Genomic DNA, 27,203 nt, shown 5'->3' with positions numbered 1-27,203 from the left:
GACTTTCTGAGCTGCTTACATGGGCTCGAAAATCGATTGTGGGAGCACGAAAATCGATTGTGGAACTGGAAATCGGCTTTATAAAAGCAGATTTCCAGAATCAATTTTGAATTGTTTACCAGTCCAACCAAAAGCAGAACTGGAACATTGGCTTACGAAGGCCAGATTTGGAAACACATGTAAACTGGGTAAACATATTCCCACACATGGGTAAACGTATTCCCACACATTGCACAACAGATGTCACAATAGTTCTTTAACAGCAATTCCTTGGCCTCTTCTTTCGTGGTGTGTTTGTATCCTGAATCATGGGTCTGCCTCTTTTCTTCACAGCCGCATGGAATGGCCGCGCAGTCTAAGGCACCATATCATCGTGGATTGAGCGGCCACTCCCGCCGGAGGTTCGAGTCCTTCCTCGGGCGTATGTATGTGTTTTGTCCTAAGCGGAAGTTAAACTTAGGATAATAGTGTATAAGAATAGGGACTGATAACCTCAGCAATTAAGTCCCATAGACTTTACATACATTTGAACATTTTTCTTCGAATTTCATGAAAAACCACACACACACACACACACACACACACACACACACACACACACACACACACACACACCTGTTATGAAATATGCATGCTTCTTACACAACAGAAGCAGCTTGTCAACAGCGAACAGTTTGGACGTGATGTTGATTGCCCTTGGAGGAAGGCAGCTCCAACATGTGAAATGGCAGTTACCAAGTAATTTTAATCAGGCTATAGTGTGTTGAACAAAGGGAGTAAAACAACAAATAAGTGTCTGGATACAGTGGGAATTCAAATTGTATAATTAATTTCAGGTTGTTTTCATTCATTTCTAAACCAAATACTGTTGATACTTCAGGGTAGGGGAGAGGGGGGGTCATTGGGAACATTGCACTTGCATTAAGAAGCTTTCAGTTCCCATGGGTTTCACTCTGAAATTTAAAGTTACTGTGCTCTTGACTAACTATGAGTCTGCCATGGATTTTCGACTGAAGAAGGGGTCCGCCAGCTGAAAAGGTTGGGGAGCCCTGATCTATGCTATTATTTTATGGCTATACCTTATTCAGATTCTTTACTGTTACCGCATACTGTAGTAATGAACAGTACCTAATGAAGAAATTATGATTTTGTCATTAATTGTGTTTTTAAGATTTTTAGACTGTTATACAGGTCATGTACTTCAGTCTTCTGTAGTAGGCAGGATTTTATAGGTGCTTAATAATGATGTCTTCATAAAAACTGGCTAATAGCAAAACAAATAAAAGATAAATTTACAGCCTACTGCAGACCATGTCTTATTTTATGGACTACTACAATGTTACACATAGTATTGTTATTGTATCTGCTTTGCTTTTGAGAACCAAAACTCCAAATTTTAGAAAATTACGCAAAAGCACTTTCTTCATAATCAAGCTCAAAATGCACTTAACTATGATCTGCTGCTCCAGAATGTGACTGTTAGAGATAATTCAACATCTTTCTTCAACTTTTGAGGGACATCAGATTTGGACTTTTTTCTGAGCAAGCTATCTACTGGAGGTGCGGGAGAGTTAATAAGAAGGGTAAAAATGCAGTAATACATAATTTTATGGAACATAAAGTTAAAATATGTGAACACAAGCAATATTAGTGAAACAAATAAAAAAAATTCTGGCAACAAGTACATAAACATTTACACATTTCCCTTGTGTCACAGTGAAGGAAATGAATACGTAATAACAAAATATCCGGGCTCTAGTCAATAACCACTGAAGTTCCATTAAATTACATTGAAGTTCCATTAAATTATCAAGTGGGGCAGGTCAATCCCCAGGGTCATGTCTATCACTGGTTGGGGATGGAACAACATTGACCAACATAGGCTCAGAGTCCAATGGCGTGTGGGGGACCTAATGTGTCTGGTATCACAAAAGCAGCTTCCCCAAGATGTCTTTTTTCCCCCTCTCAACGATTATACAAGTGAAGGACTCTTGTCAAAGCTTATTCAGTGTGGGGATTGGTACTGTGGAAGAGTGAGAAGCCATGGGACCCGCAGTCTGCGACTCCTTTTGATAATGGCTAGCTGGTCTGCAGATTTCCAGGGAGAAGGTTGCCTAATGGGAGCCGTGTCATTGGCTTTTCTGGTTGGATGAAGAGTAGAGATCCCTGACTGCAGAACCCACAACAGGTGAGAGCCCCCCCCCCCCCCCCCCCACACACACACACACATCAGACTAATTTATTTGCATAACTACCAGAGGTTGAAACTGAAGGAATGGAGGGATTAAGTACTCTGGGTACTGCCAATGAACTGGCCACAATATTGGAAAAAAGCAATATCATTGGGATGGGCTTTCAGTGACAGAATCCTCTTCAAAATCAGGATAAATGCTCTAGCATCAACTTTGTTGTCTGGTGGGCCTCAAAATACTTGATGTTCTAAGTGGACCCCCTCTCTTCTCTGAGTTTCTGCACGAAACATGCTACCAACAACAGTAGGACAGACAAATGCCTCTAGAAAGGCATAATACATGTTTCATGCATCAGTATGCCTAGCAGCTTCAATTTGATTGGACATGTTTATTGTTGTTGGACGGTTTTCCATTGTGACATTTGCTTGTGTTGGTAACTCTGCAATGACCAACATGAGAGAACAGCATTGTTTTATCAAGTTATGTTTTTAACTTCGTAAAAAAGCCGCAGAAATGCACAAAATGTTAGTGCAAGCATTTGGTAATGACACTTTGGACCAGACACAAACATATGACTTCCTGAAAATTCCTGGCAGATTAAAACTGTGTGCCGGACTGAGACTCGAACTTGGGAGCTTTGCCTTTCGCGGGCAAGTGCTGTACCAACTGAGCAACCCAAGCATGACTCACGACCCATCCTCACAGCCTTAATTCCACCAGTACCTCATCTCATTCCTTCCAAATGTCCTGCTGATGCTGATGCATGTTCAAGACAGTCATCTACTAATGATACACCAAAAAAATATCAGTGCTGTTCAGAACGTGGTTTTGAAAGATTGTAGGCAAACCATCCATGACATGTGTAACATTGTGGGGTCATCATATGGCACATGTCAACGGATTTTGTTGGAAGAAACTGAATATGAGAAGATCAGAAAGAGCATTGCAAGAATGCCAGCAGGAAACTGAGTGATCTGCTTCGAGCTGACTCAGATTTTGTTCCTAATGTTGTTGCAGGTGACAAAAGTTGGGTTTTATGGATGTGAACCTGAAACTAAGCAGCAATCACCCCAGTGGAACAGCCCATCTTCACCTTAGTCAAAACAATCCCATCAAGTTCAGAGCAACATCAGATCCTTATTGATCTGTTTTTTGACATTGATGGCATTATCCACAAGGAGTTTGTACCTCATTGTCATATGATTAAGGGACAATTCTAGCATGATGTCCTAAGATGGCTAACGGAAAGTGTAACAAGGAAAAGTTCAGAGAAGTGGCACAGGACAGACTGGATCCTTCACTACCACAGTGTGAGGCCACATACAGCTTTCATGTATCAGTTTTTTGATAAAAAGCAACACCGGCAGTTCTTCCTTATATGTCACTCACCTAACTTGGCCACATGAAATTTCTTTCTCTTTCCCATGTTAAAAACTGCCCAGGGATTGGATGTTTGTGTTGTCCTCACCATCACCATCACCATCACCTGTGACAGTGGCTAGATTGGATTGTGTAAAAATTGGACTGTGTAAAAACTGGGACGTTGTACAAGTGTTGATGACCGGGCAGTTGAGCGTCCTACAAACCAAACATCATCATGTTAAAAACAAAGTTGAAGGGATGAAGATTTGACACAATATAGGAGATTCAATTGGAATTGAATGGGGCGCTTAACACACTTACTAAAAAAGACTATCAAGAGCTTCCAAGGGAACTACTTTGAAGGTGACTGTGGCGAATAAAAATCTTGTATGATATGCTCATATTTAGTCTCAGATTTTGGGAACTTTTGTGTAGCACGTCATAATTCCACACCCATTTGTAGCATTAAAGGCCTGGTGAAGAATTACAAGGGGCGTTTGAAAAGTCTGTGCAAAAATAAAAACTACTTATGAGTTTGGAGTAAACCTTTTTTATTTTTCAACATAGTCTCCTTTTAGACTTAAACACTTCGTCCAACACTGTTCTAATTTGTTGATGCCTTCCAAATAATAGGAATTTGTCCAAGTCTGCAAAATAGCTATTAGTTGCTGCCATCACCTCCTCATTTGAATAAAATCTTTGTCCTGCCAGACATTTCTTCAAATTGGGGAACAAATAGCAGTTTGAGGGAGCCAAGTCTGGAGAATAGGGGGGGATGTGAAACGAGCTGGAATCCTATTTCCATCAATTTTGCGACCACAACTGTTGATGTGTGTGCTGTTGCATTGTTATGACGGAAAAGGACTTTTTTGTGGATCAATCACTGGTATTTTTATTGCAGCTTGGTTTTCAAATGGTCCAATAACGATGCATAATATGCACCTGTAATAGTTTTACCCTTTTCCAGGTAGTCGATGAGGATTATCCCTTGCAAATCCCCAAAGACAGTCGCCATAACCTTTCCGACCGAAGGAATGGTCTTCTCCTTTTTTTTGGGGCAGGTTCTACATCTACATCTACATCTACATCTACATCAATACTCCGCAAGCCACCTGACGGTGTGTGGCGGAGGGTACCCTGATTACCTCTATCGGTTCTCCCTTCTATTCCAGTCTCGTATTGTACGTGGAAAGAAGGATTGTCGATATGCTTCTGTGTGGGCACTAATCTCTCTGATTTTATCCTCATGGTCTCTTTGCAAGATATATGTAGGAGGGAGCAATATACTGCTTGACTCTTCGGTGAAGGTATGTTCTCGAAACTTTAACAAAAGCCCGTACCGAGCTACTGAGCGTCTCTCCTGCAGAGTCTTCCACTGGAGTTTATCTATCATCTCCGTAACGCTTTTGCGATTACTAAATGATCCTGTAACGAAGCGCGCTGCTCTCCGTTGGATCTTCTCTATCTCTTCTATCAACCCTATCTGGAGTGGATCCCACACTGCTGAGCAGTATTCAAGCAGTGGGCGAACAAGTGTACTGTAACCTACTTCCTTTCTTGTCGGATTGCATTTCCTTAGGATTCTTCCAATGAATCTCAGTCTGGCATCTGCTTTACCGACGATCAACTTTATATGTTTATTCCATTTTAAATCACTCCTAATGCGTACTCCCAGATAATTTATGGAATTAACTGCTTCCAGTTGCTCACCTGCTATTTTGTAGCTAAATGATAAGGGACCTATCTTTCTATGTATTCGCATCACATTACACTTGCCTACATTGAGATTCAATTGCCATTCCGTGCACCATGCGTCAATTCGCTGCAGATCCTCCTGCATTTCAGTAGAATTTTCCATTGTTGCAACCTCTCGATACACCACAGCATCATCTGCAAAAAGCCTCAGTGAACTTCCGATGTCATCCACCAGGTCATTTATGTATATTGTGAATAGCAACGGTCCTATGACACTCCCCTGCGGCACACCTGAAATCACTCTTACTTCGGAAGACTTCTCTCCATTGATAATAACATGCTCCGTTCTGCTATCTAGGAACTCCTCAATCCAATCACACAGTTGATCTGATAGTCCGTATGCTCTTACTTTGTTCATTAAACGACTGTGGGGAACTGTGTCAAACGCCTTGCGGAAGTCAAGAAACACGGCATCTACCTGTGAACCCATGTCTAACGCCCTCTGAGTCTCGTGGACGAATAGCGCGAGCTGGGTTTCACACGACCGTCTTTTTCGAAACCCATGCTGATTCCTACAGAGTAGATTTCTAGTCTCCAGAAAAGACATTATACTCGAACATAATACGTGTTCCAAAATTCTACAACTGATCGATGTTAGAGATATATGTCTATAGTTCTGCACATCTGTTTGATGTCCCTTCTTGAAAACGGGGATGACCTGTGCCCTTTTCCAATCCTTTGGAACGCTTCGCTCTTCTAGAGACCTATGGTACACCGCTTCAAGAAGGGGGGCAAGTTCCTTCGCGTACTCTGTGTAAAATCGAACTGGTATCCCATCAGGATCAGCGGCTTTTCCTCTTTTGAGCGATTTTAATTGTTTCTCTATCCCTCTGTCGTCTATTTCGATATCTACCATTTTGTCAACTGTGTGACAATCTAGAGAAGGAAGCACAGTGCAGTCTTCCTCTGTGAAACAGCTTTGGAAGAAGACATTTAGTATTTCGGCCTTTAGTCTGTCATCCTCTGTTTCAATACCATTTTGGTCACAGAGTGTCTGGACATTTTGTTTTGATCCACCTACCGCTTTGACATAGGACCAAAATTTCTTAGGATTTTCTGCCAAGTCAGTACATAGAACTCTACTTTTGAATTCATTGAAAGCCTCTCGCATAGCCCTCCTCACACTACATTTCGCTTCGCGTAATTTTTGTTTGTGTGCAAGGCTTTGGCTATGTTTATGTTTGCTGTGAAGTACCCTTTGCTTCCGCAGCAGTTTTCTAACTCTGTTGTTGTACCACGGTGGCTCTTTCCCATCTCTTACGATCTTGCTTGGCACATACTCATCTAACGCATATTGTACGATGATTTTGAACTTTGTCCACTGATACCCAACACTATCTGTACTTGAGACAAAACTTTTGTGTTGAGCCGTCAGGTACTCTGTAATCTGCTTTTTGTCACTTTTGCTAAACAGAAAAATCTTCCTACCTTTTTTAATATTTCTATTTACGGCTGAAATCATCGATGCAGTAACCGCTTTATGATCGCTGATTCCCTGTTCTGCATTAACTGATTCAAATAGTTCGGGTCTGTTTGTCACCAGGAGGTCTAATATGTTATCGCCAAGAGTCGGTTCTCTGTTTAACTGCTCAAGGTAGTTTTCAGATAAAGCACTTAAAAATATTTCACTTGATTCTTTGTCCCTGCCACCCGTTATGAACGTTTGAGTCTCCCAGTCTATATCCGGCAAATTAAAATCTCCACCCAGAACTATAACATGGTGGGGAAATCTACTCGAAATATTTTCCAAATTATTCTTCAGGTGCTGAGCCACAACAGCTGCTGAGCCCGGGGGCCTATAGAGACATCCAATTACCATGTCTGAGCCTGCTTTAACCATGACCTTCACCCAAATCATTTCACAATTCGAATCTCCGTCAATTTCCTTCGATACTATTGCACTTCTCCCTTGGTAACCTATTTTTAGAGTGTTCTTTGGTCTCAGGAGTACAGTAATGTATCCATGTTTCATCCTCAGTGACAAAACTATGCTCAGAGCCCTGCAGATTCTCCCTGAACAGCTGCAAACCATCCTTGCAACACTTCACACGATTCCATTTTTGGTCAAGCGTGAGCAATCGCGAAACCCATCTTGCAGACAACTTTCTCATGTTCAAATGTTTATGCAAAATATTATGTACCCATTCATTCGAGATGCCTACAGCACTAACAATCTCATGCACCTTAACTGCTCTGTCATCCATCACAATACCATGGATTTTATCAATGATTTCTGGAGTCGTAACCCCCACAGAACGTTCAGCATCACTTGTGCCCATATGACCACTCCAAAAATTTTTAAACCACTTATAAACTGTTCTAACCAAAGGTGAAGAGTCACCGTAATGTTTATCAAGCTTTTCTTTAGTCTCCCGAGGCATTTTGCCTTTCATAAAGTAATGTTTAATCTCCACACCAAATTCGTTTTCGTCCATTTTTTGACTATCACCCGACTTCCTTGATTCACATGAATGGGGGGGATACACCAATATTGCTGCAACTTGGTGTGTGTTCTTTCCAAAGATGCTACTAACTAAACATGACCTCGATATGCGCCGGTGGTGCTATCTCTCGGGGACTTTGCACGGATTTTCAAATGCCCGTCACAAACTCTGTTCCATTTTCAGGTTTTTATGGGGTGTTATGATAACAGACACATCGCCAAGGATTTTTTCAGGACAGCAATTCTCAGAACTGGGTAGGATTCGCTACTTTAATTATGACAGAAGAAAATATATTTTTTCAAATACATTTTCCATAAAATTAGAAGGAAGGTCAGTGTTGGCCATAATTTTGATGATTTATTAACAGCAAAATTGATTTTCGATCACATAATGATCATCTTCAGTGCTGGAAGTTAAAAATTTTCATGCAGTGATCAGTGAATAAGAAACAAAAGACCACAAATACAGCTAGGTATAAACCAACTGTTGGTAAGAACATACCTTTAGCATATAAATTAAATCTCGTAGGCACTGGTCTCGAGTTATTAGCAATAACAGAAGCTATGAAACGATCAAAATAACTGAAGTCGCTGTGTACATTCACCTATACAGCAGACCTCGGTGTGACAGGGGCTAGACACCAGTGCCACCAAGCTTTAATTTGTAACGAAAAAGGTATGTTCTTACCAACAGTTGGTTTATACAGAGGTATATTTGGTCTTTTCTTTCTTATTCACTGATTGCTATGTGAAAATTTTTAACTTCCAGCACTGAAGATGATCATCAAGTGATCGAAAATCGATTTTGCTGTCAATAAATCATAGAAATTATGGCCAACGCTAACCTTCCTTCTAATTTTATTTGTCATATGGTCGTTGTGCACACAGCTCTCTATGGAGTCGCCAAGCAAAAACATTTTCCATATTCTCTACAAAGAACAATAGCCTAGTAGACAGAGATGACCCTCCCTCAGTCTAGGTGCAAACCAGGAACTAAGTCTCTCCAGTTGGTTTGATTTTGCTTTCCTCCTAAGATATGGGCAAGGAGGGCAAGCTTCTAGCATCATAATGATCAGCACTGAAGCATTCAGGTCTGTCTGAAGAAACTGTTCAAGCCACATAGCCACTCACTGATAACTTTGATCTTTTCACTGCTTCAGATATCTACAATGATGCCACCTCCCCTGAATGATGGCTCTCCCTGCGGGCATCACAAAGCCAAAGCAATGACTTTAAGCCCATTTCCAAGAGTTATCATACCTCCCAAACAGATAGGCAACTACTCCTTGGCATGCACAAGGAGGTAACAGTTCAGGTATCCGCAGTGCCATCCCTACGCAGTCATGATGCTATCAAAGTACGAGTACCTGTCCAGCCCCCTCATGACCTGGCTGCTATGATGGGTATTGGGTAACGTTTCCCACACGGCCCACATGCCTGTCAATAATTTTGGAAAGGTGCACGCCTGGCTGTAGGGATTAAATATGAGTTAATTGAAATAGTGTAATAAAATATTTAACCAAAATGGGAAAAGCCACAATCAATGTCCCATGTACAAGCAATGATGTAAACAGAAAATCTGAGCAACAAACGAAGTCTACGAAAAGATGTCAGAGAGTAAGACTGCAGCACATGAAAGAAAGAAGTATTGTAATGGCTCTGGGCTCCGTGCTCACCATGTATGTACTCACAAAAGATTCTGAGCCCTTCAGAGGAGGGGGGGGGGGGATATGGAGAAAATAATAAGACTTAATAGGTGAAATATTAGAAGAAATCAAGTGTCAAAAACTATTACAGGCCTAATCAAAGAAGCAATTCTGAATTTCCAGGTTACCAATCTTATATTGAGATTGATAACTTGTTTGAAAGTATATTTCCAAAATCTTTTCATTAATAATTCCGACAACTTACACCACAACCATCATGGTTCAGGAAAACTGTCGATTTATTAGTTAGGAATTTCCATTATGCAGACAGATTTTAAGAGTGTTTTTATGGTGAACAGAACAGGCAGAAAAAAAAGTGTATTGTGAACACAATGCCACAATCTGCACAATATACATCTCTGCAAGAAACAATCCATTGTCACGACTCCAGATATTCAATTGAAATTAAGAGACTACAATGAATACAAATGTTTGGTATTTTAATCTCCAAAGCCACAAAATCTTCACCATACCCAAAAAGTAACCCAACATACATACATCAAAAAAAGTTTTGCAACACCCCGGTTGCCAGAACGCCTTAAGACAGATGTTGACTAAGGATATTGTATCACAGACACAGTCCCTTTGACTGTTCAGAGATATCACTAAACCCACCCAAAGATGTAAACAACCATGCGTGAGCAGCTCCTATCAGACGGAGGGGGTCTGACAGCCGATCAGTTCCAGTCATTCCACCAGAAAGGAGGTACACAGCTCATGTTGTCTCTGGTTCAACCATGCCTAGACAGTCAATACCGTGGTTCTATCATGTCCACATTGCTACTTTGTGCAGGAAGGGCTCTCAGCAAGGGAAGTGTCCAAGTGTCTCAGAGTGAACCAAAGCAATGCTGTTGGGACATGGAGGAAATACAAAGAGGCAGGAACCGTCTATGACATGCCTAGCTCAGGACGCCCAAGAGCTACTACTACTGTAGTGAACAAATGCTATCTACAGATTAAGGCTCGGACTAACACCGCCACTAGCTTTGCAACCACAACACCATGCAGTGTGGTACAGATGGGCCCAACAACATGCCAAATGGACTGCTCAGGATTGGCTTCACATTCTCTTTAACGATGAGTGTTGCATATGCCTTCAACCAAACAATAGTCGGAGACGTGTTTGGAGGCAATCCGGTCAGGCTGAAAGCCTTAGACACATTGTCCAGCGAGTGCAGAAAGGTTGAGGTCCCCTGCTGTTTTGGGGTGGAACTATGTGGGGCCGACTTACGCCGCTGGTGGTCATGGAAGGAGCTGTAATGGCTGTACGATACGTGAATGCCATCCTCCGACTGATAGTGCAACCATATTCACAGCATATTGGCGAGGTATTCGTCTTCATAGACGACAATTCGTGCCCCCATCATGCACGTCTTGTTAATGACTTCCTTCGGCATAGCGACATCGCTTGACTAGAGTAACAAGCATGTTCTCCAGACATGAACCCTGTCGAACATGCCTGGGGGAGATTGAAATGGGCTGTTTATGGACGACGTGACCCACCAACCACTCTGAGGGATATACAGCGAATCACCGTTGAGGAGTGAGACAATCTGGACCAACAGTGCCTTGATGAACTTGTGAATAGCATGCCACTACAAATACAGGTATGCATCAATGCAAGAGGACATGTTACTGGATATTAGAGGCATCGGTGTGTACAGCAATCTGGACCAACACCTCTGAAGGTCTCGCTGTATGGTGGTACAACATGTAATGTGTAGTTTTCATGAGCAATAAAAAGGGCAGAAATGATGTTTATGTTTATCTCTACTCCAATTTTCTCTACAGGTACCGGAACTGAGGTGGTAAAAACTTTTTTTTATGTATGTACATATACACAATGAAACCCCGCATTTACACTTTTCAAGGACTTCAAAAAAAAAAAAGGTGTAAAATACAGGAAAATGTAAAATGTTGGAAATAATGTTTTAAGCTGTAAAAGTTATGTATAGAAAATCCCCTTGGATTTTCACACTTTATGTATGTGCACCTAATATGCATCAAAATACTTACGTCAGCGACTTGTTTATTATCTAACAAAAACTACTGATATAATGGGAGCTGATAATTGGGAAGCAGAAACGTTTGACTCAATTTCATAAGTCATTATTTTTTTGGAACACCTGAAGCTGTCATTCATTATTCAAATAATGAAACACTGCATCAGTTACATATTTTTTCATGCTTAGCACAGTGCATTTCGAGAAATTTTTCTCGGTATCTAGTGCAAGTATTTCGTGAGGTGTTTGCATACGTGTTGTTCTGTGTCTCACAAACCGCAGTCATCTTTTTGAGGTTATCCGGTACTGTGCTTCCTCAGTTATGTAGAAAACTTCACATTTTTTCGTGTAACATCACAAAAAATATGTACGTAAATATTGCACTTAACAAGAAGAATAAATCCTTGAAACACGCTTTGCTAAGCACGAGAACATACATAATTTGCACTGTGTTTAAACCAAAAACATTTGAGCAACATAAATTGAATGAAGGTGTCAACTAGTGCTACAAGTGGCCAAAACATGAAACACACTAAATACGGTTTGACAGAGCTGGGACGCCGATTACAACAATCACAAAACTGCGCGTGTGCTGTAGAGACAGTTTGTAAATGGTTGTGATTGGTCATACCACCTTTATCGTACGAGCCTAGTTACTCCTACCAGCAACCATACAGAGTTGTTTGGCAGTGGCAGGAGATACAGCATGAATTGTTCCAACTTTTACACTTTTACCGATTTAAACCCACTAAGAAGAGCACCCTCGTGTCAAGAAACTAAACCACATAATGTTTGTAAACATTATTTGATGGCCAACATCATGCCAGCGTCATTTTATGCCAGCTTTTCTTCTTTTTTTTCCCTTCCATAAACTATATGTCACAGGAAAATTATAAATATTTTGATGCAAAACTGGGTGCAAATTAACATTGTGGACATAGGAAATTTGATGGAGTGACAAAAAATGTCATAAACAGTGGAAAAAACGTTAATTCCGGGAATGTAAAAGCAGGTACCTCCATGCTTCCTCTAGCTATGCGTATATGCGAACACGAACACACATACGCTCTTTTACAGCTTTACATTTTGACTATTGGTGTCTTCCAACTTAATTGTGCTCATACAAGAGTGTGTGTGTGTGTGTGTGTGTGTGTGTGTGTGTGTGTGTGTGTGTGTGTGTGTGTTTGCAGATTTATATATTTTGAGAACTCTTGATAATAGATTAAATTTTATTGGAAGGAAGATGAAGCTGTGTGGCAGAGACATTAAAATGCCTTACTGATCAGATGATTTGGATGAAAAGTGGAAATATGTACAGTTAGTTGATGAAATGACTAGTAAATAGAATATGCGTAAACTATATAGCAAGTCAAACAAACACTTACCACAAATTTCCTTGCAAGAAGATCCTTACAGTAAGCTATCCCCTGTGGGTGCATGGAGGCTGATATGTGATTGCTCCCAGCTTCTACTACCTGTCCACTTAAGAGATCACTCAATTTCCTCAGCTTGTCTTCCATATGTGCTGCACTGATTGGTGAAATGGCATTTACAGGAACGTTCACAGCTTTCTGAAATAATTTCATTACATTTTAATACAGCTCACACACATCAGTGTGATGGAACTATGTATACTGTCTACTTAGTAACTGTACAGAATAGAAAAGAACAATAGAGATAGAACATAGCTTTTAAAAGACAATGCAACAAAAGGAATAGATAGAGGTTAACACAGTAATTGTGTCAGACAAGAAAAATCTGTGAGAGTCTGTCTTTGGCCTGAAGCCCAATATCTACTAGTTACTTAACCCTTCAATTTTCTTATATCTTAATTTTAATTCCTTTACTTTAAAAGAATTCAAGTTACATTTACAAGTGTTTTTTCCTCATCTCTATGAACTTACATATGTATCGCAATGACAGGATTGCTACGAATCTCTGAAGGGGCTGAGAAAAAGTGAAAGCACAGCTGAAAGTGGTTTTCTAACTGTCTCATCAGTAACACTGATGACGCTGACTCAAAATAATGTTACATCTGACACTAAGCAGAATGGTGTGTATCTGTGTCCACCGCTGCATATGTTTTTAACAACCTGATATTTATTCAAGTTACATTACAGACATGACATTCCCTACTCAGATTTAGAAAGCCTGGAGGATAGATCACTGCAGAGGGCCTAAACAAACTGCCCTATCTGGAACATATTAATACTTGTTTTCAGTTTTATATAGATAACTGAACCAATATATTCTCATGTAGAATCCACAACTCAGTGCACCAGGGCTGTCAACAACAACTAACACTTAACACTAAAAGCACTTTTATTGAGTATACAAAGTTAGCAGGGACAGCTCTGCTGTTAGTATATAACATGTTAATCAGTGCTAAGTAAAGTCATTGTGGTGCACAAAGATAAAAAGATTGTATATTAAAATCGCTATGTTTTAGACTGTGATTTCAATTAACGTGGATTGCTTTAGACTGTACAAATTTTTATGAAACTGTGCAATATCCAAATGCTCTTAACTAGGCTGCCAATATGTAACATGTTTTTAGCTTAGATAATTCTTGAAAATGTGATATAATCTTGGCAGTTTGGTACTACATAAATGAAATACCAAAGCTTTATATTGTGATTTCATGGAAACTCAATTGTTCTATGTAAAACATATATTATGAGGCAGTCACACTGAATACAAACACACAAGAATAATATGCTTTGAAGGGCTGTTTCACACTTGACATTGTACACATTTCCTCTTATTTTATCAGTATTCTTTTACATCATCCATAACATAGATGTTTTAAGTTAAGTACCTCCGAGATATTATCAGTTAGCTACACGACTTTGGATATGTTAACCTGTAAACAATATCACTGTACTCATAATGAAAAGAAGCAACAGCTGATTTAGTTTTAAGTTTGTAGTACAGAATCAGCCAGGCAGGATAGTTAACATTATAATGGACTGCTGAGTGTTTCACTAGGGACTGATCAAAAACCTGTAACATAATGTATCAGTTTGACACATATTCAAGGTAATGGTCTGCCATATAAAATGGGTTGAAACTTACTGATTGCCCAAGCAACTGCTAGTCTATCTTATTTAATCAAAGAGTAATTCTTCTCAGACTTTGAGAGTACTCTGGAGGTGTAACAACCAAACATGAATACAATATATTTTAATGTCATTATGCAGAATTATTTTTAACTATTTCATTCAGAAGCTGCAGCTAAGAACAATTATGTATTTGAAGCCAAGGAGTCTTCCTTAAACTCTATCTAGTATTGACCTACGAGTATTTGTTATACAGAATAGTTCACTGCAATTTTTTGCTTTGTAATGTTTCTCATGCATTTTTATGTATATCTTTGTGTCTTGGACATTGTCAATAGAACAAAACTACTTGTCTGTAAATAAATATTATTATTTTATTGCAACAGCTTAAGTGATTCTATAATGCTATTCTTTAAATATAATCCATTTATTGACTTATGGAACCTCTCCAGGAGTCTGGTGAAATGGAGCACCTGCTGGAGGAATTGCTACAGCTACCGTGAGGGTAATAGAGACACATACTTTCATCACTGATGTTCCCTACAGTGGCTTATATAATGTCTGACAAATTGGCAGAGATCTGGACAATCTAGATTCTGATTTTATCAAGGGTCTTTGAAAATTCCAAATGTCCTGAAGCTTTGATCTGACACATCAGTGTCTTAAACGTACTTCAACAGGGCTAGTTGTAAATGAGCTGTAATGATGTGCAGTCATTTATGACCCCTTGCATCTTCATTCCTTTTATATAATGTTTATCTACTAACCTGAATTCTACTTTAATGGCTTCTTCTTTCCTCTAAGGTTTCTATGCACTTCAGTAATACTGGTTTCTCCCTTTGTTCAGCCGCAATATCCATTAGTATCATGTGTTTGAAGGTGGCAGGAGCATTGCACAGACAAAACAGCATAACTTTGCACTCATAGAAGTTACAACGTTTTATGAAAAAAGTCTTTTACTAATCAGTTTCATCAACATCGATCTCCCAGATACCAGTCCACATATTCACAATGAAGAAATATTTTGGTCCCTTCTCAGAGTCCAACGTTTCATCAGTTCATGACAATGGCTTCACATTCTTTTCAGTGATTTTCTTCAGGCACTGGCAAACAACATAGAAATTTCATGTTCCATTTTTCTCCTTTGGAAAGGCTACAGACACTGACTGCTGAAAGTCATCGTCTGACATCATCATCTTCCTTCTGAAATATCCATCGTCCAGCTAGGACACCATGTATCACTACTGGGTGAATGATCAACATTGTTCATAAGTATGTGTTAGCCGATCTTCCTTGTTGCTGGTCCAGACTTGAAGGCATCCAAGAATTTACTTACAGCACTCGTCAATATTTTTCCTCAGTCATGCTGGGACTTATAGGCAGATGGATAGTAGGTTCCTCCAGTGCATAGCTGGCAATGCTAGCATAGCAAGATTCTCCATTGAAGGCACTCAGCTGCCCTTCCAGCATTGGTTATCTGCAGTATTCACATACCCTTACAAAATAGTTGCAAGTGTTCTTGACAACTGGTGACAGATCTCTCATTGCCCATATAAGATAACATGATATTTGCTGGCCTATCCCTTTTTCTGCAAGAGATCTCTTTGCACTCTACTACAGTTTATACACTCGTGGAAATTGAAATAAGAACACCGTGAATTCATGGTCCCAGGAAGGGGAAACACTATTGACACATTCCTGGGGTCAGATACATCACATGATCACACTGACAGAACCACAGGCACATAGACATAGGCAACAGAGTATGCACAATGTCGGCACTAGTACAGTGTATATCCACCTTTCGCAGCAATGCAGGCTGCTATTCTCCCATGGAGACGATCGTAGAGATGCTGGATGTAGTCCTGTGGAACGGCTTGCCATGCCATTTCCACCTGGCGCCTCAGTTGGACCAGCGTTCGTGCTGGACATGCAGACCGCGTGAGACGATGCTTCATCCAGTCCCAAACATGCTCAATGGGGGACAGATCCGGAGATCTTGCTGGCTAGGGTAGTTGACTTACACCTTTTAGAGCACGTTGGGTGGCACGGGATACATGCGGACGTGCATTGTCCTGTTGGAACAGCAAGTTCCCTTGCCGGTCTAGGAATGGTAGAACGATGGGTTCGATGACGGTTTGGATGTACCGTGCACTATTCAGTGTCCCCTCGACAATCACCAGAGGTGTACGGCCAGTGTAGGAGATCGCTCCCCACACCATGATGCCGGGTGTTGGCCCTGTGTGCCTCGGCCGTATGCAGTCCTGATTGTGGCGCTCACCTGCACGGCGCCAAACACGCATACGACCATCATTGGCACCTAGGCAGAAGCGACTCTCATCGCTGAAGACGATACGTCTCCATTCGTCCCTCCATTCACGCCTGTCGCGACACCACTGGAGGCGGGCTGCACGATGTTGGGGCGTGAATGGAAGACAGCCTAACGGTGTGTGGGACCGTAGCCCACCTTCATGGAGACGGTTGCGAATGGTCCTCGCCGATACCCCAGGAGCAACAGTGTCCCTAATTTGCTGGGAAGTGGCGGTGCGGTCCCCTATGGCACTGCGTAGGATCCTACGGTCTTGGCGTGCATCCGTGCGTCACTGCGGTCCGGTCCCAGGTCGACGGGCACGTGCACCTTCCGCCGACCACTGGCGACAACATCGATGTACTGTGGAGACCTCACGCCCCACGTGTTGGGCAATTCGGCGGTACGTCCACCCGGCCTCCCGCATGCCCACTATACGCCCTCGCTCAAAGTCCGTCAACTGCACATATGGTTCACGTCCACGCTGTCGCGGCATGCTACCAGTGTTAAAGACTGCGATGGAGCTCCGTATGCCACGGCAAACTGGCTGACACTGACGGCGGCGGTGCACAAATGCTGCGCAGCTAGCGCCATTCGACGGCCAACACTGCGGTTCCTGGTGTGTCCGCTGTGCTGTGCGTGTGATCATTGCTTGTACAGCCCTCTCGCAGTGTCCGGAGCAAGTATGGTGGGTCTGACACACCGGTGTCAATGTGTTCTTTTTTCCATTTCCATGAGTGTAGATTAACTGAGCATCAGACTGTTGATTAGAACATGTTGATAACAGTGGGATAAGTGCATCTTCAATGGCAGATAACTTTAGATAGCAACTTGTTGCATTAACTACCTCAATTAGTATCTTTCACAGTCACTGGCTGCTAGTGATGCTTGCAAATAGCCTGTCTGACGATAACATTAAGGCTGCATTCTGATAAATTGACAACATTTTATGCCAAATTCAGAAGGTTGTTTTCTGTTGTTACCAGTGATAGTCCGATCCATGAATGATGGCAGTTCACACTGGTCAAGACAAGTACGGGGATACCATTGCTACCAGTTCCAAGCAACAGTTTTGGTACGCACATGCATGTGCTTTGCACCTGATGAAAGTGTATTTCCTGCAAATTATGTCTCTCGCTTGCTTGTGTAAAATCGGTCACTCACCACCACTATCAGCCATGACAACTTGCACCAAATGGAAAAAAAAATTCACTAAATAACTCACTATGATCACGTATAATGCTCACATATCATACAACATTAACACTGCTCAGAACACTACTGAACACTCACTTGTTGTCGGAGAACACTTGATGTAGATGCGCAGAACTTGCCTAAACTTGACCGCCATGGTTCGTGACTCCAATTATAGTCCCACGAAACAGGATCCTGGTAGGTAGCTGTGTCTTCCATTTAAACCTTTCAATGGAATGGCCACTGAATCTCAGAACATAATCTTTTTCAGTTGGTGACGATAAGCATCTGATATCATAGAAAATGACACATTTGTACCAATTAGTGCTTGGTAGAGCTCTGCAAGTGAGTGGCCTATCCGAATGGTCTGCATGTGCCTGCAGAGTGAGTGTGTGTAACAAATAAAAATATTTAGCTGAGCATTATTCATTTATTCATCATCTGTTAATAAAAGGAGTTATGAATAATCAACAAATTTGAAACCCAATGACAGTTATTGCTTCAATTTTTTAATTCATAGGCTACAAAAGGTACATTTGTTTTATACAGGACGGTGTCCACCCCCGGTAGCTGACTAGTCAGCACGACAGAATGTTAATCCTAAGGGCCCGGATTCGATTCCCGGCTGGGTCGGAGATTTTCTCCGCTCAGGGACTTGCTGTTGTGTTGTCCTAATCATCATCATCATCATCATCGTTGTCAAATCATCATCATCAAATCATCATCATCAAATCACCATCATCATCATCAAATCATCATCAAATCATCATCAAATCATCATCAAATCATCATCAAATCATCATCAAATCATCATCAAATCATCATCAAATCATCATCATCATCATCAAATCATCATCATCATCATCAAATCATCATCATCAAATCATCATATCATCATAATCATCATCATCATAATCATCATCATCATAATCATCATCATAATCATCATCATCATCATCAAATCATCATCATCATCATCAAATCATCATCAAATCATCATATCATCATAATCATCATCATCATAATCATCATCATCATCATAATCATCATCATCATCATCATCATAATCATCTCACCCCCATCGACACGCGTCGCCAAAATGGCATCAAATCGAAAGACTTGCACCCGGCAAACTGTCTACTTGATGGGAGGCCCTAGTTGCACGATATTTACATTTATACATGGCAGTTTTCTGTACAACTCTTTCTTCAAACATCTCATCACAAAGTTAATTTGATTTTCAAATATTTACCACTGTGACACATTAAATACCACACATTCTTCATCTCAAAGAGAACATCTATGTGGTTATATCTCCTGAAATCGTCATTATTTCAGGATAACAATATAAGATTTTCAAATCAGAATCTTCTTCAGCAAAAACTTAGGAATCACTTATTTTGCTGTAGTTCTTGGCAAACGGCTGTGTTGTGATTCCACATTGGCTTTACCTCCCAAATCACATTCAAAATAAATTGTTTTATGTTGTTTTTGACCTTCCTTGGATATTATGTGTCTGTAGTTTGTTGTAAGCCTCCCTCAGTCATGGACAGCAACACATGTGAACTATTTATTTTTAAATCATGGATAAGACACTGGTGCAATGGGTGCAGTTGGTGTAGACAGCTGAAAAAAATTCTTCCAATCATGTTTTGACACTTTCCCAATAAAAATTTTGCCAGCGTGCTGCAGTGTTAATTCTTGTACTCAAACCAAGTGTCGCCTCCAAAATTTCTCAATTTCAGAACTCTATGTAACTGCATAGATGCACGTCAGATGATTAAAAAAAACTATTCCATCTTTTAACAGAAACCTTACTCAAGAGTTCATTCTGAAACACTTTTGGATGACTGGACATCCAGCAGCATTCCACAAATATTTTAGGAGGCTTTAGATCTGAAGTTTGTTGATGTTAGACGTTAGTAACCACCGAGTTCTTACTTTGTTCACTCATTTTGTAGCACTACAAACACAAACAACTTGCATAATTACATCGATGAGACATCCATATTCAGAAAAATTAGAATCATGGTACAGTACAGAAAGGTGTTGCACATTAAGAGTTTCTATTTGCTGCCTTCTAATCGTTGGATACTTACGTAGAGTATTAGGAGGGTATGATGGAAGTTTGGACAAGTACGGAGTCAGTTGAAATAGGCCATATCAGTAGTGTAACTGGTAACGCCATTCGCCAATGACGTATTTTTATGCAACTCTGCTTACCACTACACCTTATACTTCCTTCCTCTTTCTGGTTAGTCAGCTAATACTACCAACTGTAACAAGTCCTATATGTTCATGTCTTCGATTTTCTCACAATAACGATCAGTGCAGCAGGTCTGAAGTTCTTTTTTTAATCATAAAGAAAGTTGAAAATTATAATAAGTTATCACATGCCTCAACAGAAATCTTTTTCAATTGTTCTGTCTCATGCGTGTCTTAATGTCAGTGCAATTTTAGTTGCACACTGAACGCAAGCATCACTTCATCAGTAACTCATTCATGCAAATTTACAGTTCTACAGCTAAATCATAACACCTCCAATAAAATTCAGTACTCAATTATTCCTTTAATCTTTGTTAAACATAATCATACTCAATTTCTGTGCTAACATTTGAGGAATCTCAGATAAACAGCATACTTATTCTCCATAGACAACATGTGAAATTGGCAGCTAAAAAGGAATTCTAATCTAAATGCATTCTGATAGTTGCTGGGCCCATTAGTGCCGCTACATTATGATGGAGTTGTATAGACTTCATGTTTCCTTAGATATATGGCAGAGCCACTGGCCTTTTGGTCTTCGCTCAGTGAATGTACGCCTACTGGATGGCAAGTGCAGAAGCTGCCGCCTCTGTGCTTCCACAACGACTGTGAAGTGAGTAACGGGGAATGTGCACTGGTCATGCGGCTTCACCGTTTTGTTGCAGTGCTCTACTTCTTGGATAGGTTGGTCGGCAATGATGATATCAATGTGATTTTTTGAGACTTGACAATGGTTGTCCACAGAGGATTTTTTCGTCTGCAATGGCCTCACCTCCACAGATGGTCACCTCATTTAGCTTTCCTCATTTTAGTAACTGACAGAGCAGCTGCAACCTCCTTATGGTGGCTAAGAGTGACTGCATGGGAGGGTGACAAATGACCAGAAAGCAGCGATAAGCTAGATCTTGCAAGTCAGCTGTCATTTTCAATTGCATCACAGACTACATCCACCCTGTTTGACTGTGGTGTAAATTTCATCAAAATCTTTTTCTTATTTCTTTAGAGTAGTATAAAATATGACAAAGGCATCCGCTATGGAAACAACCAAAATATAGTCCACCAATCTCCAAATGTTGGTTTTTCTGTGCAGTGATCAAACTGGCAAGAGACCTCGTTATAACTGCATTGTTGAGAATCTTGAATGGTGTCTAACAGTTGTGGTTTAAGTCTGAGGTTTCCGAGTCTACTGCTCACTGCTGGTCTGTCTTTTCGAGATCTGTGCCAAAGATCACTGGACCTTTTCCTACATTGGTAAGGCAACATCCTCCTGGCTGGTTCTGATATTCAAGGCTATTACCTCTGGCTGACTGCATTTGACATTAACAGACGTTACAAATCCTTACACCTCTTCCCTTACTATGTGATATTAGCAACGCAACATCTTGAGTGGTCTTCCATGACTGCCATCAACACAATATCTAAAATTTGTCTAATACTTTTCAACATACTCTTTTCTGACACATTGCATTTATGTGCTGACATCACTTGATAAGTTCCTTTGTTGTGGTGGCATCCTTTAAAAGGAGAATTTGACAGACATACACTGCAATAACCTTAATTCGAAATGAAACTTGGTTAGTTTCCATCACATTTGAGTTCACAGTGTGACACACTGTAGATATGAGTGTTGTTTGCCACCTGGCATTTAGCTCTGCTCTTCAGTTATTCTTCAGCTATTATGAATTTGACATTTGGTTGTTTCCAAATGTTTTCTTAATCTCTGCCTGAAATTTTTTTTCAGCTCTTTAGTTTCATCACATTTGCAAACTACAGCTGGTCTGTATAGTCTCATTAAAAACAGATGTTGGCAAGATGCATCATGGCATTGCTGTATTTTGTGACACAGTCTCTTTAGCCGTTTCATTGGATCCTGTCCAACATCTGATTTGCCAATGCTTTTATACTTGTTGATACCATGACAATTTGGAGTGTAGAAGGCATGTTTGTTCCTAGGTAACTGCCCATGAATGCAACAGCTTTTACACAGCCTTGTCGGAGCCAGGGCCACGTTGATGTCCGAGGGTCTCAGGCAGCCTCATTAGATTGTCACATAGAATTCAGAATTGAGTATCAGTTACAAAAGCAATGTCATCAACAATAATCAAATATTGAAGGGTTTTTTTCTGAGCATATATGGAAAGTGCACACTAATGTGTGTGTATAATGTTCCAGCAAACTCCAATAGTCTTAATACCACCCAGAAATCATTTGAAGTGGTGGCCTAGCCATCACTGGCCCATAACCATAACCTCCACATCACAGTGTACAACAAACAGCAGGTGGTAATACTTCACCCAAAAGATATAAGACGAAGTGAAGTGGATGCAGTGTAGGCCTACACGATATTAGGATCACACAGAGACTGGAAAAGTGTGAGCGAAACCTTCATACAGTTGAGATTAACCTTTGTTTTCATAGCATTAAAATGTTTGTGAACATATCAACACTACTGGTAATGGTAAATGAAAAATTCTGCAGATTTTTAGTGATCCTGTCAAACTTTAGAGCCTAATGAAGTTGTCGTCTTCAGCCCGAAGTTTGGTTTGAGGCACCTCTCCATGTTGGTCTACAATGTACAAGTCTGCTCATTTCAGAGTAACCATTACAACTCAAAGCCATTTGAACCTGTTTACTTTAGCCTAAGAAGGAAACTGAATCCCACTGTCATGATACCATGAATTTAAGATTGCCAAGATGATTTCAAATAAAACAGTTTAAAAATTTGTTGCTCTGAAGTAAGTCAATGCAAAACAACTACATAGACATTTTATGTTTATTAACCCTCGTGCAGGTATGCCTGGGTATAAAGTTTGCCAATTACAAATAAAACTGTTTTTCACTATTCCATTGTTGGTTTACAACTACCAGTCCATATGTACACTTTCATTACTGCTTCAGCTAACCAATGATAAACAGTGGTGTCATACACCCAACTAAGCAGTAACAGGGGGGAAAAAAATACGTTTTGTGCATGAAAATCGCCCAGATTATGAGTTAGCAGCTCAGTCCCACAATGAGACAGTTGTTTAAGAGGTAATCAGAAACTGAATAAGAGGTAGGCTGGATCTGATGCACTGCACTGTTTAATGCTTTGAGTGGGTCATTACTGTGTGGAGTAACAGGTGTCCATGGCAGCACAGTAATATAATGAAAGTTTATTTTGTTATTGTTCAATTAAACAGTACTTTAACTCATATAATGTAAGTTTACTTTCCTGTTATTTCATTAAATTGAGATTAAAGTGTAATTTTGCTCATACATGTTTACCTCGGTAACAACAGCTATTCTTTATATGTGTACAAAAGTATGCTGCACACCCACTCGTGTTATGAAAAATGGTGCGCCTGATCAAGGATGAACATGGACTTTCATACAATCTGCTGAAAAGTCACGGCATTAAGAAAACCTACATAGAATCTTTCAGAATGTTTAAGGACAGTGTAGTCTGAAGAAGCATATAGAAAAAGCAGGAGTCCATATTGGTTCTTCAGAAAATGTCACATTATTTTGGGTAATTGAGAAAGATACTGTGTATTTTCATCTCACCTGACAATCAAATTTGAATTTCTTCAGCTTTTCATCATTCAATAGAACAGAATATGATGTCTTAAGCTCCTGAATATGCTGCATCAATGTCTGGTGCATGTTTATTGATTCTTTGTCTCCATATTCAGTGATCCCTGCAGTCACATCTAATGGAGTATCTTGTGCTTGCTGCTGCTGCTGCTGCTGCTGCTGCAGCTGCAACTGTTGTTGCTGTCCCAGACTTTGCTGCTGCTGTAGCTGCTCATGCTGCTGCTGCTGTTGCTGCTGCAGTTGTTGTTGTTGTTGTTGTTGTTGTTGTTGTTGCTGCTGCTGCTGCTGTTGCTGTTGCTGTTGCTGTTGCTGCTGAAACTGCTGCTGCTGTTCAAACTTCTCCTTAGCTTCTAATTCTGCAGCGTTCTTGTCACACTGGTCATTGATCTTTGCTGAAAGCAAAGAGCATATTTATGCCAAGCTTTTACTTATTTTGCCTGTGTTTTGCATGTAAGCTATACTATCTTATAGTAACACCTTCATAATCAAACTATGCTACTCATGGTAAAGATAAATAAGTGGAAGCAAATAATCATGATTTTACGTGCTAAACAATATGTAAAATACTGAGCTAAAGTTTGACCTCTTTTACTTCACAATGTAGTCAAAGTTTGCTGCAATTAAAATAACAATGAACCCCTATTCCGTCTCCTTATTGTCACCACCGTTAGTGTCACAATATTTGTAATAACACTGTTTCAAACCTGTACCCCACACTAGCTAAATTAAATTTGGACACTAACTCTGTCAGTATATTACCCCACCATGCAACATACAACAGTTGTGTTTCACAAATTAAATTGTGTGACAGTTACCTCTGCAGTTGATATATTTGTAATTATGACTCAAGGAAGGGAGATATGTGGGCTTAATGCCACACCGACAATGAGATAATTGTGTATGAGGCATAAATGTGTACTGGAGAGGACTAAGGAAGAAATTTGGTCATTTCCTTTGCAAACTGATAATACTGGCTTTAGCCTTAAGCAATTTAGGGGGAACTTTGGAAAACCTAAATTTGGATACCTACACGGGATCTAAACCTCATTCCTCCAAAATTCAAGTCCTTTGTCTTAACCACTACACCAGCTCTGTCAGAAACTGAAAAGGAAGTAGAATGTGTGTGTGTGCAACCAAAGCAGGAGAAAAAGAAAGAAACCATCATGTCAAGTACGTATTAGAAATGAAAAGCAATAGTCATACCATTAAACTCAGTTATTGCAGAATTGTTGAAAAGATAATGAAGGAAGAGGGGAGGAGGGGATTAGCAACTAAAGTTGCTCTTCTGGCTGAATGTAATGAAGAAGGTGAAACTACATGCAATGGACTGTATGCAGTGAATGATAAGAGAAAAATGTAATAATCAGCAAGGAATCTTCACAAATGAGGGGCTGAGATGGAAATTGCAAAAAGAAGCATAAAAAATATAAAAGGTATCTGAAAGAAAAAGTTTAATGTCTTGTCAACATCAGTGACGGAACATTGTTAGATTTCACATGGACGAGTTCAGGAATAGGCCATGGTATTGCTGAAGGAAGCACCTCAATATTTATATGAAGTGAATTACAGAAACTGTGGAAAAAGTAAATCATGATACCTGGATGGGAGTCCAGAGACTACAACCATTGAGGCACTTCATTCACTCACAGGCAGAGAAAAGAAGACACAAAATGCTGACTATCAGATGCAATGAAACAAATGCTCTAAAATCCATGACAGAATAACAACTACATTATGAAAAGGATAGATAACTACTTGCCATATAGCACAGATGTTGAAACGCTGATATGCACAACAAAAAGAGTCAACAAGCAAGCCTTTGGCCAGAAATGCCTTCATCCGAATTAAACAAAATACACGCATGTAGCTTGTTGGTGATAACTATAACATACCATCTCTATTCCACAACACCAGGGATCATTGAGATACAGTCAATACCCAGAATATTTCATTCTTAGACATATCTTACTGGTAGCTTTCTGGAGTAAATGATTCAACAGAGCATTTTGTGATATTCTAATGTGCCTGGAGGACCAGTGAACTACTACCAACCTTCTGTGTTTTGGAGCTCATAAAGAAGGTCTTGACTGGAAAACACCAGTGGATGTCAGTGATAGCCGTTAGTTATGGTTTGTATATTATTCAATTAGAAAAAGAACGAAGAGATGATATGATTCTAGTGAAGAATATAAGCTAACATCTCATGTCTCAGGCTAACCTCAATTTTGAGCACACTGTATATAGTGTACACATTTTTCTTGAGCTGATTTAAACACAGTTTTGTCTTGTGGAGGAGGATGATATGTTCCATGTACAGACCGACGTAAAGAGAGGACAGTGTCTAAAAGAGTAAGCTTCACTTACCTCATACAATGTACCAAAAACATACATGTGACTACAGCTTTGTGCTCTATAGTGAGCTTCTACAAATATAAAGGTGACACACAGATTAACTGCGGAATCAAAATAAACTGAGGGGTGGAATAATGGAACTAAAGGGATCAAGCTAAGAGGTCATTGGTCCCTTAATCCTGTGTATGTCAAGCTGGGAATAGTGCCCAGAGAGGAAGGATGCATAAAAGAAATCCCAATGGACTCAACTATATCCAAGAATCACGAAAACCAAGAGATTGAAGCAAGTATACGTGAGAGAGGGGTAAAAGGATCAAGGAAGGAGAGTCATCCCACCCAGAAAGCTGCTGGAAGCTTTGGGACATGTTATGTGCATTCGGCTGTTGTTTCCACACCCTAAATTACCACAAGAAAACTAGCTATATTGACAAGATAAAAATTTCCGTAAAGAGAACAACGACAATGAGTCTGTCAACAAACAACAGCTATAAAAGAATAAGAAGAATTAAAAAGGTAGGAAGGGCAGGAGGTGGGCCGGACCACTCAGCAAAGCCAGCCATGGGCCCCTCGGCTCAGAGCAGCCAATGGAGCACCTCTCCAATTCCCTCAAGTGGTCGACGAAGCTAATGTGTCCTATGTCACAGAGAGGAGTAAAAACTACTTTCACAGATAAAACATAAAACAAAATCAGGCACTTTCGCATTGTCCAGTAGCACCAAGGTAGTGTGTTCAAGGTTTCACCACAAAGTGGTGAAATTGGGACAGTCGAGTTAGATGTGGGCTTCCTCGAGGCAGACACCACACCATGAGTGGGATGGATACTCATGTTGAAGAGTGTGGCCTGTGGTTTTCAATTTAATTGGAGAAACCAGAACATACAAATCCACATTCCACTCATTCAACAACTATTGGCAGAGTGTCGACTGAAGATCCAGTTCCGATACACCCATGCCAACCGGTCAGCATGTTCACCCCCCCCCCCCCCCCC

The 27,203-nt window shown here is 40.3% G+C and overlaps 1 protein-coding gene across 2 annotated transcripts in view; it reads right to left on the bottom strand.

Annotated features, from left to right (window-relative positions):
- The window catches only part of LOC126272344 (mRNA export factor Gle1), a 121,598-nt gene that overhangs the window by 40,144 nt on the left and 54,251 nt on the right, over positions 1-27,203 (bottom strand). For both annotated transcript variants that reach the window (XM_049975144.1, XM_049975153.1), the window contains exons 7-8: positions 23,834-24,255; positions 12,847-13,032 (exon numbers count right to left, since the gene is read on the bottom strand). In XM_049975144.1, coding sequence (XP_049831101.1) covers positions 12,847-13,032; positions 23,834-24,255 — 608 coding nt within the window. The remainder of the gene's footprint in view (positions 1-12,846; positions 13,033-23,833; positions 24,256-27,203) is intronic.

This window comes from Schistocerca gregaria, chromosome 1 (assembly GCF_023897955.1).
Source record: "Schistocerca gregaria isolate iqSchGreg1 chromosome 1, iqSchGreg1.2, whole genome shotgun sequence".
Classification (NCBI taxonomy): Eukaryota; Metazoa; Arthropoda; class Insecta; order Orthoptera; family Acrididae; genus Schistocerca; species Schistocerca gregaria.
This window is presented reverse-complemented; position numbering and strand designations above follow the sequence as displayed.